Source organism: Perognathus longimembris, chromosome 8 (genome assembly GCF_023159225.1).
Source record: "Perognathus longimembris pacificus isolate PPM17 chromosome 8, ASM2315922v1, whole genome shotgun sequence".
NCBI lineage: Eukaryota > Metazoa > Chordata > Mammalia > Rodentia > Heteromyidae > Perognathus > Perognathus longimembris.
This window is the reverse complement of record NC_063168.1, coordinates 27,051,135-27,069,338: the sequence shown is the minus strand read 5'-3', so window position 1 is coordinate 27,069,338 and position 18,204 is coordinate 27,051,135. Positions and strand designations below refer to the sequence as shown.

Genomic DNA, 18,204 nt, shown 5'->3' with positions numbered 1-18,204 from the left:
TCATTAAGAGAGAAACTTTTATTATTCCCATGGGGAAGGGAGACACATGGGGATCACTAAGAACTACAGCAGGTGCCTGGAAAATAAATTAAAACAGAAACGCATCGAAACAAAAAGGAGATGAGAGAATTGGAGAGCAGCAGGAGGCTGTAGTAACAGGAGGCCCACCCAGGCCGGCAGGCTCTCCACAGAGAAGGCCAAGCAGTCCCAGGCCTCAGCCAGCCCATTTCTTGTCCCTCTGCCCGTGATGGCCCCAGGCTCCAAGCCCTGTGGGGCTGTGACTGGAGGCCTCCCTGCAGCCTGGCCAGGGAGTGACCAGAGTCCAGCGTGGGCCCCTCAGGGCCTGGCCAGCAGCAAGCAGCACTCTGTCCTCAGGTTCATGGCTGTTCTCTTAGTCATTAGAAGTGACATCGATGTCCTCCCCGTTGGCCTGCTTCGTGGCAATGCGCCACCGGTTGATATGATGGGAACCCTTCTTCTTCTGCTCGGATTCAGGCCCTTCTTCCTCCAGCTTCTGCCGTTTGTACTTTGTCCTCCGGTTCTGGAACCACACCTTCACCTGCACCAGGGATGAGGGGCACAGATAAGAAACACCCAGGATGTCTCCAGAATAGCCACAGGGCCTCCACACTCGGGCTGAGCTAGAAGCCAGAGGAGGAAACTGAGCTACATGAGGTCAGGGCTCCCCTCAGCTAGCTGCCCCCTGCTGGGTCAGGAAGACTGTTCTTCAGAAGCGAAGTGGGAGAGGAAGACAACATTGGACCAGAGGGATGGAGAAAGGAAGGGGGTTGTGGAACTGTTGGGCATCCTGGTTCTTGTAGCCCTTCCCCTAACAAGCAGAGGTGAAAGAGTATAGCAAGCTTGGCTTCTGCCAACTTCTGAATATGAGGTAATTATCGCCCCTACACAGGGTCAAATGACTAGTAAAGGCAAGAACATGTAAAGAGCCACCATTTGGGACCCAGTGAGCTCCTCTTGGGTTGGCTTTTGCTACACAGAGGCAGAGCAGATGTGCCTTCATAATCAGGAGATGGTGTCCCCACCAAGAGCAGGACCCTGGGGCAGCTAGAAGACTCCTAGTCATGGAATCACCACGGAGGCTTAACCCTACATGCTATGTGTAGGTCCCTTTATCAGGGGACACTTTCAGAGTACTGTGTGGAACCCCTCTCCCCGACAGCAGAGTTGGAGCATGGTGGCAGTTTAGCCTGGTCCCTCAGGAGCCAGCTCCTCGGGGTACTCCAAAAACTACCAGGGCTCCCTCATCCTCCTCCAATAGACAAGGACAAAAGTTGTGTTTGAGACCCAGAGGCAGTTCTGTACTTCCTGCCCCGACATCACTGGCCCTAGAGACCAGCTAGGGGAACAGTTAACATGGGAGCAGTCAGAAACAATCCTGGAGGATGGAAGCAGCCTCCTATTTGTTTTTGTTTAGCTTTTGTGTTGGCAGTACTGGAGTTTGAACTCAAGGCCTTACATTTGTTAGGCAGGTGCTCTACCACTTGTATTATGTTGCCAGCCTGTTTTTGTTGTTTCCCCCCCCCCCCCAAAGATAGGGTCTCTTACTTTTTGCCTGTGTCCAGACTTCTGACTGAGCTTCTTCTACCTATGATTCCCACATAGTTGGTATTACAGATTTATACCATCATGTTTAGCTTATTTGTTGAGAAAAAGGTCTCATTAACTTTTTGCCTGGGCTGCCTCTAGACTAGCTGGGAATACAGGTGGGAGCCACCTTTCCCAGTTAGTCATAAGCTCCTATTTGAACACAGTAACTCCCCCCCCCCCCACTTCTGTGTCAGGCAGTGAGAGCCCAATAAGGGAAGGAGTGGAGTACAAACAAGACAAGCATCCTCACTAGTGGGCAGGGACAGGCCTGTGATTCTGGGCATCTTCTCCAGAAAGCCTCCCAATTTATTCCTATTTCCAGTCATCCTTCTCTTCATCTCCAGTGTGTCCAATGTCCAGGACACAGTCTGCACATCTTTTCCTGCATCACCCCAGAGACACTGTGGCTCCCTATGCAGCATGGAGAAAGCCATCCAGTACTCTGCCAGACTACATGACACTGGACCAGCCTTGCAGAGTCAGGCCAGACCCAAGACCTCCTCAGAGTTGGCAGGAGGAATCTGGGTAACTACCTTGGCTAAGTCCCTTCCCCTCCCTGGGCTTGAGTTCCTCATCCACAGAACAAAGGTGTTTTGGAACCCTTGCAGCACCAAGGCACTTCACAGCTCTTGTTCCTTGGGGGGCCGCTGGGGGAAGGGACACAGGGAAGGACCGTGGCAAGGTCCAACGTTTACTGGAAATGGCAGCATGCTTAAATAAAGTAGATGCTACCCACTGCACCATGGTGAGTGCCTGGGTTTGGGCAGCAGCAGTGGGGACTGCTGTAAATAGGACTGGAACCCGGGATAAGGCTGCCTCAGTGCTCAGAAGATTCCCCAGTTTAGCCTGGGAATAAGCATAGGCCCAAGCCACAAAACAGGCCTGGCATCTTGACCTGAAGATGGTTTCAGTCCAGGATGTACCTTCCTCATACACCCTATCTTTGTCCCCTCTCCTTTCCAGATTCCCCCTCACAATCTCCACTTCCAAGGGGTTCTACTGTGCCATCTGCCCCGTGGCAGCCAGAGCTCAGTGCTCATGGAGAAAATCACCTAGGACAAGACGACGGGCCCAGAAAGTGTTGGAGCTGGCCTGAATGAATGGAGTGAAGGCAGGAAGCTTCTTCTTTCATTATTCAGGGCAGGATTCAGAACTAGGGTCTCTGTGTCTCTTCCTCGGTAGATAGAGGAGGATAGCAGATGCTCTGGGCACAGGGCTCCAGGATTCCATGCCCACCTATCCTTGGGCACAGGGCTGCCTGAGCCCTAGATGGTTCTCAGTACAACCATTGGCTGACAGCCCAGCCCCTGCCCTCCACCCAGAGCTGTGACTGTGCCAGCTAGTGGGTGGGTGAGCTCACCCTGCCTCCTGTGCGTGACTCAGGGCTGCATGTAGGGTGTCATTTCTGAGGAATGACAAGTGGACTGGTTACTTGAGATCACCAGGTGATGGTGGACAACACCAGGGACAGGATTGTTTCTGTCTTTTGCTCTCCTCCCCCCGCCCCATCCCAGGTACATGCTCCAAGTCTCCTTCCAGGAAGGAACTATCTCACACTGGCCTCTAGTGGGACAGGCCCATCATACTTCCCTAGACGGAACCAGCACTGCACCTTTCAGGCTAGAGTAGGTCCCGATAGCAAGTAAAGGGGGATCCTGTTTTCTCCATAAAATCAGGGAGGGCAAGGAGGCAGCTCTCTTGAAACAAGTATACAACCTCCCTAGGCAGCCTAGCTGTCTTCTGCAGAGCAGCCTAGGGCTGAGTGTCCAGATGCTGTTTACAGAGCATATAATAACAGGGCATTTATGACTTCATAATGTTAGAGCAAAAACCCCCCAGGATGCACAGCTCTGGCACAGTGTGGTCACAACCATGGAAAACAATATCTATGCATAGACAAGAAGAAGGGAATGAACTCAATTATGAGTGACTCTTCTTCCCTCTACTTTTCTGCATTTTCTCTAATACATTACTGATAACAAAGTTCCATTTTAGCCAGGCACTAATGGCTCACGCCTGTAATCCTAGTTACTCAGGAGGCTGAGCTCTGATGATCATGGGTCAAAGCCAGCCAGGACAGGAAGTGTCCATGAGACTATTATCTCACAGGTAAATACTGGCTGAAGATATCCTTGCTCAACTTGACCCCTCTGTGTCTAGGGAAAGGTCCGTTGTGGTGTCAAAGCCCTTACTTCACCCAAATGTTCCTCAGATTCTTCACGAAGCCAGACCCTTTCAAGACACTCCATTCTGGCCTGAATTACTTACTCTGAAACTCCCTTAACTGTTAAGACACCACTCAAATGTTCCTAGACAGAATCTGCCCTATCATCAGCCTGTCCTTCCTTAGTACTTTTTCCCCATCTCAGTAACAGTGAACTCCAGATGTTGGCTTTTTCTCTACTATCTCATCTTCTCACCACACACGAGAGCCCAGAGAACCAAAGCAAGATGTTAGATGGTTTTGGAGGCCTAGATCACAGAAAACTTGTTCCCTGTATGATGATCCAGCTGGACCGATGAGATGACTAGCCCTGTGTTCTAGGCAAACAGTATCAAGGCCTGACCTGGAAAATAGAAAAATCAGAAGAAGAGGGACTGAAGACTAATCAGGAAAGTGGTTGGGAGAGAGCAAAGGAAGGGATGACATTGTCCAAAAAGAAACGTCCTCTTTGCTTATGTAACTGTAATCCCTCTGTTTTTAGCATTTTCAAATAAAAATTATTTAAGAAAAAAAGTGGTTGGGGAAATGCAAAGTGTTAAAGAGATGGGATTTTTTTAAAACTTTTTTTCCTTCTCCTTAGTTTAATGGATACTTTTGCATGAAGGTTAGTTCTTAATTTTCTAATTCATACACCACTTTTGACTCTCCAGATCCCCATAGTCTAGTGAGAGCATGGAGATATACAAGTAGATTAGTACATAGCTAGGAAGATCACTGTTACCAAGAGAAGAAAAAAGTACTAAGGAAGACACAGATGTAGGTGGCTCATGCCTGTAATCCTAGTTACTCAGGAGGCTGAGATCTGAGGATCACAGTTCAAAGCCAGCCAAGGCAGGAAGAGTCCATGAGACTCTTATCTCCAATGAACCACCAAAAACAGGAAGTAGCACTATGGCTCAAGCGCTAGAGCGCTAGTCTTGAGTTCAGAAAGCTCAGGGACAGTGCCCAGGGCCAGAGTTCAAGCCCCAGGACTGGCACACACACAAAAATGTACTAAGGAAAAACAGTAGAGGGATTTACCACCTCTGGGAGAAAACTGGGGGAAGATGATTGGGTGTTGAGAGGAGCAAGGCTTAGTTTGAGTAAGGAAGAAAGAAGATGTGAAATCACTCTGGATGAATGAAGATATCAATTCATTAAAGGACTGTTAATGTATGCATTTTTAATGTATGCCATATAAATACACGGACGAATAGACAAACTGTCAAATAAGCAAACCATAAGCTCAGCCATTATTTCAGAGCAAATAATAGTTTTCTTTGTGTAATCTGTTATTTTGAATGAAGGAGGTCTGATCCCTTTTTTTCGATCACTTCCCTAACCTTTGCCTATTGCCAATGGATGAGTCTGGCTCCAGGTGCCTGCACATGTTCTGGGGGATGCTAGTCCTCTCCTCAAGGAACTCAGATATCCTTATCAAGATCTTGTAACTGACTTGAATTTCCTCCTTATGTTCCACTGTTATCTCTTCTGCTTTAATTTAAACTTGTCATCATATTCTGTCATCCTAAGACATAGAAAGTCCTCAGAATAGATAGCAACTTGGAGACACCCATTGGGTCACTCCTCAGCCTTCTCCCTTCCTTGCCCTCTCCTCTGAGGCTTCATTTCCTATCATGTGTTCATGCTATGTTTCCATTCTTAAGACTAAGGCCACCTCCAACTTCACACCAACCATAGCCCTAATTCTTCCTAAGTCTTCTTGTGTCCACCTCCTTCAGCCCATTCTTGACCCTCACCCTGATGTGAGATCACAACATTCACCTAGGGCTAAGTCCATTGTCCCAGCTCCTCAGAGAACCACTCTAATCTCTCTTTTTTCCCATAGACAGGACTCCTGGAATGTCAGAGGAGTGGAAGTTCTTAGAGAAGAGCCAGAATTTACAAGTCCACAGAGAGAACCACAAAGAACTAGTGACAAAGATCTCTTGACTTTTCCCTAAAATTTATCTCACAAGGATATCTTTCTCATCCATCTCCCAAAAGGGCAGATCAGAAAAAGGAGGGGGAGCAGATCACTCTAGAATAGATTGGGAGCCATGAAAGTCCCTTTCCATGTTTTTGTGGGGAAAACCCCATAGGTAGGTGACTGTATACTCTAACCACCCCCCCCCCCCGCCCCAAGACCTCCTTCCGTATATTTAGGCTCCAAGATAACAACTAAAAGTTAATAGCTTGTTCTCTCTCTTAACTTGCACATCCCTAGCCTCCCCTTCTTTCCCTCCAGTCTATAATTTTTCACGTATCTCTGTCCCAAGCCTTCCAGGTGAGAGACATTCTAAGAGCTCAGCTCAGCTCAGCTCAGCTCCTAGCTGTGACTCAGCCCCTAACTGCTCATCCTGTAGCATACTTTGCAAGTATCCTCACTTTGCACTTAGCCTCCACCACTAAATGAGACTCCCCAAGACCAAGGACCACATTTTCTGCAGTTGTTTTACCCCTCACAGCTCTGCTAATGTCAAACCCAGGAAAGATCACATTCTACCTACTGATTTATTCAGAGCAGGAGGGCAGCTGGCACACTGACCAACTGATCATCTAGGAGCGATCTAGTGCTTTCATTCCTCTTAAAATTAACGTATCCAGAACTGGAGGTATGGTTCAAATGGTAGTACACCAGTCATGAGCCAAAAAGCTGCCCTGAGTTCAAGCACCAATATCGGCACCAAGATAATAATATTAAACACAGAACATGAAAGTGGTCTTCATGTCATATGTCTACCTACTAGCAACTGATGAACACCTGTGATATCTCTTGAACTTTGGTCATCATGCACAGTAAACCCACATGTGTTTTACATTGTGGGCATGCATACATACACATGCATGCACACGAGCACTGATCAGACCCAGGCCTAAGTCTGCCCAACCAGCCACCAGGACCAAAGCTTACATTTTGCCGTCCTAGTCAAATTTCAGCCCACATTGGGGAGAAGCAAATAATGAGAACCAGAAGGAAGAACTGACTGGCTATTGTCCAGGGCTCTTCCTTTCACCTACGGCGTTGATGCACGAGCTATCCCAGTACAAATAGCCACTTAAATTGTACAACCCTATGTCAACAAAGTGGCATAGCTTGCCACCTAGCTCCTCTGGCTGAAGTTTTGTGAATACTGAGCTCCCTCACACACCAATCTATTTAACTCAAGAGGTTTGTGCATTTAAATTAATAATCAGCCATGAAAGTGCATGAAAGACAGAAAGAAGACAGGGAGGAGCCCTGACAGCAGGCAACAAGAGAAATGACCAATAAAGTGTGTCTGTAATCACAAGAAATTTGTCCACTCACTTAATACGTGATTATTGAGCATCAGCTCCATGCTGGGCACTAAGATTGGCCCTGTGTTAATTAGGCTTGGGTTAGTCTCTGTTTCCCACAGCTCAGACCTATTATCAAAATCATGCAGAGAGCTTCTTTTATTTCTTTATTTTTGCCTGGTCCCCATCCTGGACCTCCAAAGGCAAATATCCTGAACAAGGCCTAGGAGTATGTATGTATGTATGTATGTATGTATGTATGTATGTATTGTGTGTATGTGCACACACACTAGTACTGGGACTTGAACTCAGGACCTAAGTATTGTCCCTTATATTTGTTGTTGTTGCTCAAGACTGGCACTCTACCACTTGAGCCACAGCTCTATTTCTGACTTTTGGGTGATTAATTGGAGATAAGAGTCTCCTGTACTTTCCAAGTCTATGCTGGCTTCCAATTGCAATCCTCAGATCTCAGCCTCTTGAGAAGCTAGGATTATAGATGTGAATCACCATCACTGTCTGGATCTGTATTTTAAGGCTATATGAGAGATGGGATACATCTAATCTACAGACTGATGTCTGTACATGACAGATAATAAAACAACAGTAAAGTTTGATGCACATTATGGTATGAAGAATATTTACTGTGAGCACTAGGAAAGTGTGAAAGGGGTTTATACAAAAACACAGAGAAGGAAGATATATGTGAGTCTCAGAAATTCAGGGATAAAGGGAACCTTGGAGTCTCACAGATGCAACCTGGAGAGAAGACAAAGCCAGAATAGATAGATAACAGATAGCCAGAAATTTCTGAATACGTGGCCAGTTACTAATAGCTCTATATGACAGGAGTTTGAGATAGATGATAGATACACCAAAGATAAAACTAAATAAAGAGCTGGGAGTATGCCTAGTGATAGAATGCTTTCCTTACATACATGAAGCTCCAGGTTCTATTCCTCGGCACCACATATATAGAAAAAGCCAGAAGTGGCACTGTGGCTCAAGTGGTAGAGTGCTAGCTTTAGGCAAAAAGAAGCCAGGGACAGTGCTCAGGTCTTGAGTTCAAGCCCCAGGACTGGAAAAAAAAAACACAACTAAATAGATGATAGGAGATAAGCAACAGGTATGTAATTAGGAGTTATTGATAAGAAGAACGTAGTAGAGAGCATAAATTAGCTACTTTTGAGGGCAGTTAATGAGAACAGACTGATGTAGGTGGCTAGATACAAAACAGCTACACATAGCCAGGTGCCAGTGGGCAGTACTCCCAGCTACTCAACTCCAGCCACTCAGCAAAGATCCGAGAATCGTGGTTCAAAGCCATTCTGGGCAGGAAAGCCTGTGAGACCCTTATCTCTAATTAGCCACCAGAAAACTGAAAGTGGCACTGTAGCCCAAACTGGGAAGCACTAGCCTTGAGCAAAAGAGCTCAGGGATAGCACCCAGACCCTGAGTTCAAGCCCCATGACTCCACGCCTGACCACCACCACTCCTCAAAACCAGCTATACATGAGGGACAGATGATAGAGTCCTGGGCAGCAAATGTAGGTAGTGACAGAAGAAATACTTATCAGGGGGTTGATGGTAACAACCAATGCTTGACAAAATAGTGGATACCTAAAAATGACAGGTAAGTTTGTCTGGTGATGATTGAGAGAGGAATAATTAAGTAGCTTAGATCCAAATGGTCATTTAGAAGCGTAACAGAAATATAGCTCTGATGGTGATTGGAGGTGGCAGGAAGATCAAAGGGACTCTATGTTCAGACATTATTGTGACACTAATTTGACATATTACTTTAAGCCCAGGGAAAGGAAGGGATTGGAATGTTATTTGAGTTTATATTATATGCTTGATTTTCTTGATGAAGAAACCAAAATTGAGAGAGGTTGAGCAACTTGGCCAAAGTCACATTCAAAGGCATATTTGTCTGACTGGGGGCTCTGCCCAGCCCATCTCTCCACATCAGGATGTCTACAGGTAGATAGATATAAAGAGGACCTGCAGGCCCAAACTCCTCACAGTTCTATTGAGTTTTTCTTTATTCCATATGCAAAATGTTCATTTACAGAAAGTCCAAGATTAGCCACAAGTGAAGCTGGAGAAATTCCATCATTCTATCTGTTTTTATTCTAAATACATATTTGTGATAGTCTCATAATAAAACAAAGAAACAATCAGTCCGTTTACTAACTGGCATTGTTAGGAGCAAATATTGACAGGCAACTAGATTCAGTTTGAAAGTTAATTAAAAATGCTCTCACTGAGCTAAAAAAATTGTAAGTTTTAAAACAATGACATTGTTTCAACAAGCACTGATCTGTGGGTGGTGGGATTATAAACTGTTTTTGCTTTCTTAACATTTCTGTAATTAAGTTTTAATAAATATTACTTTTAAATGAAGTTAATTATAAACACTATTCTTAAGTTGACACTTCGTTTTTCAAACAATAATTTCAAAACACTGTTTGCCAAGAGGGGAAAGAGGTGTTATTTTATTAACTTATTTTTTTTAACATAGCTTTCTTCCAAACATTTTAAAATCAAGGCTGTTGCCTTGTAAGCTTTTTCTCTGCACTTTAGAGCAGCCACCAGCAAATCTGAAAACCCGCAGGTCCTGCGATGGAGCCGGGAATGATGCGTTCATTGTTAATGAAGCACCAGCAGATACTGCGACTGAGATACCAGACCAGAGGCCAAGGTGAAAGAAACAGACTGCGCAGTTGGGGTTTCTGGTTCCCTCACTAGTCCTCCTTTCTACTCTAGCTGCTAATAAAAGGCGTCAGGCTGCCCCCCAACCAAAGCAGGGGAGTGCATCTCCTGGTCCTGGGCTGGGCAGCGGGTTTTTGTGTAGTAGGAGACAAAGTAACCGGAAAGAGCAGTGGAAGGTGAAATGCCAGCCTACGACAGCTGCAGGGCTGCTGGGCAGGGCGTGCTCACATCTTAGTTGCAAATCTGTTAGCTGGAAGGACCCGAAGGCCTATCAAAACACTAAAACCCAACTCGGGGCAGCAGAGAGCACAGGTCCGAGCCCTGCAGACCCGATCCAAGTAGACCAAGCACTATTTATTTGTGGCAAAGTACTTACAGTAAGCCCAATAACTCCTATCGACTCCCTTAAATATTTTTTTCGTAAACTATCATTTACCCAAACATTACACAGCTATCGTAACTTTACCCAGTTCAAGCCGCCTCCCTCACCCACTGGGTGGCTTCACCCGTCCCCATCTCCCCATTTTCGAAGGCCTCGCAGAAACTCCCCGCGCACACTCCGTGCTTCCTGGAGCCCTAGCTGCCGGCCTGCGCGGGGATCGGGGACACCCTCAGACCCCAGGCGAGACCTGGCTCCTCTCCGGGCAGTCCGGATAGCCAGAGGACACCCACACTCCCTTCCCGGACTACACGTGCTGGCGGGCAGCCGAGATCTTTCCAGCTTTGCCCGCGACCCGCAGCGCAGCGGGTGCGGGGAAGCCCGGGTCATCTTACCACTGCAGCGCCCCACCGCCGCGGTGGGAGGGACTGGCTGGAGTTAGCCGCGGGCTGAGGTCGGTGCCAGCGGACACAGCTTCGCCGCCCGCCATCTCCCGGGGAACCTGGGTCCTCCAGAGGGGCTGTGCGAGCCGGCCTCCACACACCTCGTGCACGGCTTGCATCTACTCTGCTCCCTCTGGGTCCGCACAACGCCATCCGAGTCCGATGGCCTCAGCAGGCTAAGCACAGTCCGAGGGAAGGGGCTCTAGGACGTGAGCCTCTAGCGCGGGAGGACCTCGCACCCGCGCGCCTCACCTCCCCCGAGCATGGGGCCGCACCGCGCCAGGCGCCGGGCGGGCCAGAGTCCGAGTGGTTCTTACCTGTGTCTCTGAGAGGCTGAGGCTGCCGGCCAGCTGCTTTCGCTCGGCTCCCACCACGTAGTGGTTCTTCTCGAAGGCGCGCTCCAGCCGCAGCAGCTGCGAGGGCGAGAAGGCCGTGCGGATCCGCTTGGGCTTGCGCGCGAAGGGCCCGTGCAGAAGCAGCCCGTCCTGGGGTACGTCGCTCGCTGCGAGCCCACGGCGAAGGCAGCACACGCAGGTACAGACAGAAAGAAGGGGCGCGGTGAGCCGCAGCCCGGCCGCCGCGGGGAGGCTGCCCAGCCTGGCCTGCCGCGTACCCTGAGCGCTCCGCTACACTACAGTCCTGGACAGCACGCCTCTGCTTCTCCCCTTTCCCTTTTACTACCTAAGTCCACCCCGCTCCCCGGTTCCTCTGCACACTTCAGAGCTACCCCAGCCCGGCAGACCACTGTTTTGGGCCAAGAAGCAGAGCCAGGTGCGAGCCCAGGCCTGATGAGACTGGCCCAGAGCTACTTTGCCTGGAGCGTGGCCTTAAAGGCCAAGGGTTGGCTAAAATCCCTGGGCTTTCCTCCACACCATTTCCCCATCCCAGGCCCCAATAGTTTGCTTTCAATTAAATGCTCCCGAAGCATCAACCTTCCTTCAGAGAGTTGAAGTGTTGGAAAGGTGAGCAGCTAGCCTGTTAAGCACACCCATACCAAACACTGGTTCAAGGACTACAGGGTATGCAAGGATTCTCCCCTCATACCAGCTTAAACTACTCTTCCAGCTAACCCACTTCAAACTTCTGCTAGGCTGTATCTTGTCTCTCTCGTAAAAGCAGACAAGGCAATCCCCGGATATCTAAATTCAGGTTTCTTCACCCTTGCCCACCTTCGACTCCTTAGGCTTTAGACTCTGTAGAAACATAACATCCAAGATAAAAGCCTGTCCTCACAGGAGGTTTTTTTTGTTGTTGTTGTTGTTTTGTTTTGTTTTGTTTTTTTGCTGCTTATCGTCTCTGAATAGGTCCATGCTGAAGAAACATGGGGATAAATATCTGGATGTTATCTTTCTAACATATAGATATATTGGTTTCTACATGGGTGTGGTGTAAATATATGCTCCAGCCATCAGTAATACAGAAAAGATACAGATAATTCTTGCATTTGCTGTACAAGGTTTTCAGAGTGTGACTACGCCTTGACAAACATTGGACATGGCACCTGTAATCAAGAGGACTGGACACAGCTAGAGGGGTGATCAGGAAGTACAAAAGCAAAACAGGCTCTACTCTCAGACCCTCAGTGTACCCCACTAGGCCCTCACACAATCATTGTCTTAGTTGCACAGCCTAACAAACCTGAAACAAGCCCTGACAGTATCACCCATAGATCCTCAGACTGTGGTACACAACAGTCCTCTGACCCACCACCAACATAGAGCTGAGATGGAATGTTTTGACAAGAGTTGGCTGTCGAGATTAACTGATCCAATTAATTTCTTCAGAGATGTCTATGGGTTTGACCTGCTCTTTGGCCCTTAAGACAATGATTTGGACAATTCAGCTGAGTTATGTTCCCATTTCTGGAAACAACTCTGTAAGTGAAACAGGCCATCATTGAGGTGCCCTTGTTAAAGTTCTCCAGGTAACAAACTGTTGATATTCTTTGCTAGTGGAAAATGCCTGGGCTTTGGAGACTTACATAGGCCAAGTTTGCTACTGGAGCTTTTTCACAGTTGTCTCAGAATGAGGTGTTACTGCCTCAAGTCCAGAGATGAACTCACAAACCTCCAGTATCCATATCCATTTCAAGTTTTTTGGGTCTGTGCAACTCAAAACAGGATGCAAGGGCATCGCAGGGACCATTGTGCCTTTCTAGGTGAAAGCAGACTTGCAGTCCTCAGACCTGGCTGAAGGAAGTTTAAATTGGGATGGTGGAGAATCAGATGTCCAGAGGTGGTCAGAAGAGAAAAATGAGGAGTCTACTCCAGGAAAAATAATAATAATAAAAAAGATTGAAGTCTCTGGAGTGAGAACCAATATGGTAGACCAAGGGAAGATCGGAGAGGCAGTTGAGATTTATCACTGGTATTAAAATAAAGTGCTTTTTAAAAGCCAGCATCATTCGAAGCCCAGGAGAAATCTCATCAGGGGTTACCTCTCTGGACAAATAAACCAGAGAAGAAAAAATAAAAAGCCTAGCTGACCCGTTTTCAGGGTTTGGTTTCAATTGCAGGCTGGCCAAAGCTGGCCAGAAGTGAGGTTGCCGCTGGGGAAGGCGAGTGAGTGGGATGCAGAGGTACACAGGGAAGTGTGAAGCTGAGAAAGCCCGATAGTGCGCTGCTGCAGTGGGTTTGCTTTAATGATTGTTTGGTAACTTTCTTGTATGTCTGTCACCTGTGTGGCTAAATGCCATGCTGGTTTTTTTGTTGTTATTCTTGTTGTTTTAATAAAGCAAGAGTGCAAAATGGCAGCAACTCGCTTGGTCCTTCTGACCTGCATTCTCATTTGCTAGTTTCAGGGAAGGCTAGATTGTTCATAGTCTTACTTCCTAAAAGAAGGGTCCTACTTCCTTGGAATGTCTTGGCATGCAGATTAGTGTGTGCCTAGTCTGTCCACATGCTTGTGCAGACACACAGAGCTCCTTCAAATCCAACCACTGGCTGGAAAAATGCTGAAAACATGCTGATAAGTGATGGTTGATTATCTGATTCCAAAAAAGGCAGGGCTTTTCCCAGTAAGAAAAAGGCTAGTTAAAACAAAACTAAATCTCAACACACTGATCAACTGCCACATATTTTATTTCTATAAGGAAAACAGAACCGTGTGCCTGGCCCCTTTCACACAATCTGACCTGTGGATTGGGGTCCATCCTTAAACTCCCCAGTCATTCCTACAGGGCTTCCATTTCCTTTGACTGTAATGCGAGAAGAACAAGCTGGAGGCTTGCCCCCAAACAGGCCGCACTGTTTGGGGGCAATAATTCCAGCCGGTGATAAATGGGCTGTCAGACTAGGACAGGTGGGAAAGTAGAAAGGGCTGGCTCAGCCTTCCCCAGAGTTAGGAACTGAACCCACTTTGGTTTTCCTAAAGCCTCAAATAGGCAGGCCTCTTCAAGGAAGGCTGAAAACTAGCAATAGACACTCCCAGGAATGAGGCTGCCGGAAGCGGGAGCTAGGGATCCAGAAGCTCGGTGGGCTGGAGCAGCATCCGGACTGGAGGGGCCCAGGCCTGCCACGGGTGGAGGAACGAGTGACTGGGCAGAGTTGCCGGGGGCAAGGACCTGGAGCACTAGCCAGCCGAGGGAGATAACCTCTTTACCCCAGGCCAGCCGGCGCAGCCTCCTTCCTCCCCTCGTTGCCGGAACAAAGGCTCTGTAAAGCGTTAGCCCACAACTGCGGAGGGTCCCGCCGGGCTGGATGCATTTTCCCCGGTCCGTAAAGTTCCTGATCTCCGAAAAAATAGCACCAACCAAGAAAAGCAGCTAGCCTCGGTCTTCGCCGTTTCTTCGCCCCGGAGCTGCTGGGGGCTTCTCGGGGCATCCTGACCAGTCTCGCTTTTCTTCTTCCACCATCTCACTTAGCGGAAAATCCACTTCCCGGCGTGCAGGGACTCGGCTGCCGGGGAGCGCTAAGCACGCAAACATTGCCTTTTCGTTCCTGTAGGGTTTCGTTTCTTGCATTCAAACCGGACTAAAATGAGCATCACAGAGACCCGGTTCTCTAGAAAACGCGGCGCCGGAGGGCCTGGGACCGCGCGGCTGCCAGCCCGGAGGCTCGACCGGGACCGAGGGGCGCTCGGCCTCTGGGGCGCGCAAGGCTCCACCACAGCAACGATGGGCCCCGAGACCACAGCATCTCAGGGTTAGAAAAGTCCTTTGGAGCCCATCAGATTTCTGGGTTCGAATTGGCTCCGTCTCCACACGCGTCCAGATACGGTTCTTAAGAGAAAAATCCAACCATTCGCGCAACTCCACAACATACCCGCTAGGACTAAGGCTCGGGAAGTAGCGGCAATTTTGCTGAGAATTTATCTGGGCTCGCCTGGGTGGGGAGGCTCGGATCTCAGTCAATGCTTCTCTAGCTCCCGTGCCGGGTCTACGCGGGCGAGGCCGAGGTGCGAAAGGCGGCGAGGAGGGCGTGGGAGTCTGGATTCGAAACGGGAAGATGCTTCCGGGGAGTCACCTCTGGAGGAGTCATGCCGAGCCGCTGGGCAGGGCTTAGGACCGGCTAGTCCAAATACCTTTACCACCCCTTTACCCTCCCGCCGCCGGCTCACGAGCGGCGGACACTCAAACTCATTCTGGGCTCTAGATTTTGAGACCTAGAGCCCACCCGGTAGTATGCTAAATGTAAAAACATTTCATTTTATAAGTAAGCATTTTTAAGTGACTGGAACTCTTACCCCAAGCATCTAACACCCAAGAGTTCTTCCTGTTTCCACACCCCCCCCCCCCAGACTTGGATTTGGGCAAATCTTTGAAATTCTCGGAGGAGACAAGTCTGACCCCCCCACCCCCAAAAAAATCTTGTTGAAGTAATTGCATTCTCTGGATCCGTGGGATCTGCCGAGTAGGAATCTTATTGGTCAGGTGGGACGGATAATTGACTGACAAATCAAGACACTGAAAAGCAGTCTTCTGTGAGACAGTCAAGTCGCTATAGCCAAAACTTCTAGAGATCATCTTTCTTTTATGACCTAAACAATGATCCCAAACATCGATGTGACTTTGACTTGGCTTACTGCCGGAAGCCAAAGCTCCAGCTTTGTGTTTTTCGTTGTTCCACTAAAAGCTGAATTACCCAGCTCCCTCTGAGAGATGGAACCTCACCAACCTGAAATCTAGACTACACTAACAAAATAAGTGGGAACTAAAGCAATTACTGGACAAATCAAGGCCAGTATATTTTTATTGAAGGAAAGAACAACACTTCACCAGATGAAACTCTGTTCTTTTGAGTAACTCAAACAATTGAACTCTCTGTGTGTAAATGTGTGTAAGGCCTGTGGGGATCTTAATTAGCAAGCCCATTTGGGTTTAGACTAGGGGGCTAGGACTAGACCGAACCTTAAAAGCCCGCCCCCCACTCCTTCTTAATCCCTACTAGGGAGGATTGTTGTGCGGCCCCTGCAACCAGGTGGGTTCGGAGGCAGCCAGCGACCGAGGAAGCCAGTTTGTTCATTGCAAATCTTCCCATCTAAGGTCCTAGAGGCACTTGTGACTTGGAAAAGCCTGGCTAAGGTTATGAGGAACAACCTCAGACAGAGGAGCACCCCACACTGAACATTAACTCTGCGGTTCAACCTCCTCGTGCCCCTTGCTTCCCTTAGAGCCTGGGCTGGTGCATGGACTTTCCCCTACCCCGACGCGCCCGTGGAGGATGCCTGGGAGTTAGTGGTGAACTTGAGCGCGAAGTACCACGCGGACTCAAAGCTGGGACAGAGGGAGGGCAGAGAGCCCGGAGCTCTCAGGGCTGGGACTGGCTCAGTCCAGGGGAAAGAGACAAGCCAAAGGGGGTCAAAAGGGGCTCCAGAGATGCACCTGGACTTTGCATGGGAACCAGCCTCATTCCTGGGGAAGCATGGGGGTACCAATCTCACTCTCCGGGTGGGATACCACAGCAAAACACAGGTGGATCCGCAGGACTGGGAGAATCCATCTTTGTGGACCCGCAACCTTCTCCCCAACAACTTCCTAACGGCCCCTCGACACCCCTCTCCGCACCCTCCCCAACGTCGTCGCGGTACGGACGCCAGCCAGCGGGGCACAGCGTGGGCACTCACCCTGGAAGCGGTGGCCGAAGAAGCGGTTCCTCAGCACCCAGGGGTAGAAGTGGAGAGGGTCCCGGTGCTGGGCGCCGAAGAACGAGTGCGGAGGCTGCAGCGGGGAGGCTCCCAGCTGGTGCGCCGGGTGCACAGTCAGCGCAGGGTGGTTCATGGCTTCGGGGAACACAAGCTCCGGCCCGCCGTAGAGCGAGCGGCCGGCACCCGCGGCGGCCGCGGTGGGGAAGCCGCTTACGAAGGCTGCCTCGGCAGCACTCGGGTGAGGGTAGTTGAGTGCTGTGGGCCGGAGCGGTTCCTCTGAAGCGGCTGCCGCCAGGGGATGGGAGCCCGCGCCCCCGCTGCCAGTTCCCCCGCCGGTGCTACCATCCTTGGCCACCAAGGACTCTATGGTAAAGCCCCGCTTGGCCGCGGGCTGGAACATGGTCAGGGCTGCCGGAGTCGGGCGAGGCAGCGGGGCTCCAGGGAGCGCTGGGCGTCCTGGCTCTGCCGCCTTGCGGGGTGTGCACCCAGTCATGCACATGCACACACACACACACGCACACACACACACACACACACACGCACCCCTCACCTCCCCCGCCCGCCCGCCTTCGCTCGGCCCTCGCTAGCGAGCCCGGCGCGGAGCGGTGAGGGGTGTGCGCGCCCAGCTAGCTCGGAGTCCAGCCACCGCACGCAGTCGGGAGCATCGGCTCCAGCGAGCAGCCAAGAGGGGACCAACGGGGCTCCCGGAGCTCCGCGCGGGCACAGGCAGCCTGCGTGGCTAAGAGCTGCTCTACCGTCCAGGGCTGAGGCCCCCTCGTTCCCTTCCAAGTCACGCCACGACCGGTCCCCGCCTGGGATCCTCTCTGCAGAGCCCCACCAGGCCTCGGCTGCGGCGCTCCGCTGAGTTAGCGGGCACCTGCCCCGCGCTCGCCCATTGGCCGCCACTCACCTGCCCCAAGGTGGGGGGCGGGGTGGGGCGGGGCGAGGGGCGGCGGGTGGGGAAATGGAGTTCGCAGTCGGAGGCAAAAACCGGACTGGAGCCCTTGCGGGACGATCTAGTCGCTTGCCCCGCCCTGTCCTTAGCCTCTGTCGGAGACTCCGCCCTTTAGTTGAGTCTGGTGGCCGCCGCCTTCGGAACCCAAGCTGAGGCCAGGGTGAGAGTACTCGGAGAGCCAGGGGCTAGTAAAGTCCAAGCCCCTTCTCTCAGCGGCTCTTCTCATCATACCTACCTAGGATGTCATTTTACTTCTTAGAGAACTTGGATCCTAGCGTCGGGGTGGCTGCTGGGGGTTCCAACAAATAGGTTCTCAGGAGAACCAGCTCCCTGCTCTGACCTCCGGGACCGCCCGCCCGCCCGCGGAAGGTCTCCGGACTCGCCACGTGAAGCCGCGGCTTTGTTGTTCTGGAGGTCGCGGGGGACAGCTCTAAAAGGGGACCGGTTCGTTCTTGGTTTTTAGGAGACCCGGTGATGTGCGCTGGGAGCAGCCGCGGGACCCACCATCCCGCAGCTCTCACGCAGCGGCTCGAGGCGC

General features: G+C 50.2%; 1 protein-coding gene across 1 annotated transcript; it reads right to left on the bottom strand.

Annotated features, from left to right (window-relative positions):
- Emx1 (empty spiracles homeobox 1) lies at nucleotides 1–17,653 on the bottom strand. The gene is made up of 3 exons (XM_048352738.1): nucleotides 16,691–17,653; nucleotides 10,945–11,129; nucleotides 1–559 (listed from the first exon to the last, which is right to left on the bottom strand). Exons 1-3 carry the CDS (start codon nucleotides 17,208–17,210, stop codon nucleotides 392–394), a joined length of 873 nt encoding a protein of 290 aa, XP_048208695.1. The 5' UTR covers nucleotides 17,211–17,653; the 3' UTR covers nucleotides 1–391.
- Nucleotides 17,654–18,204: the final 551 nt, after the last annotated feature.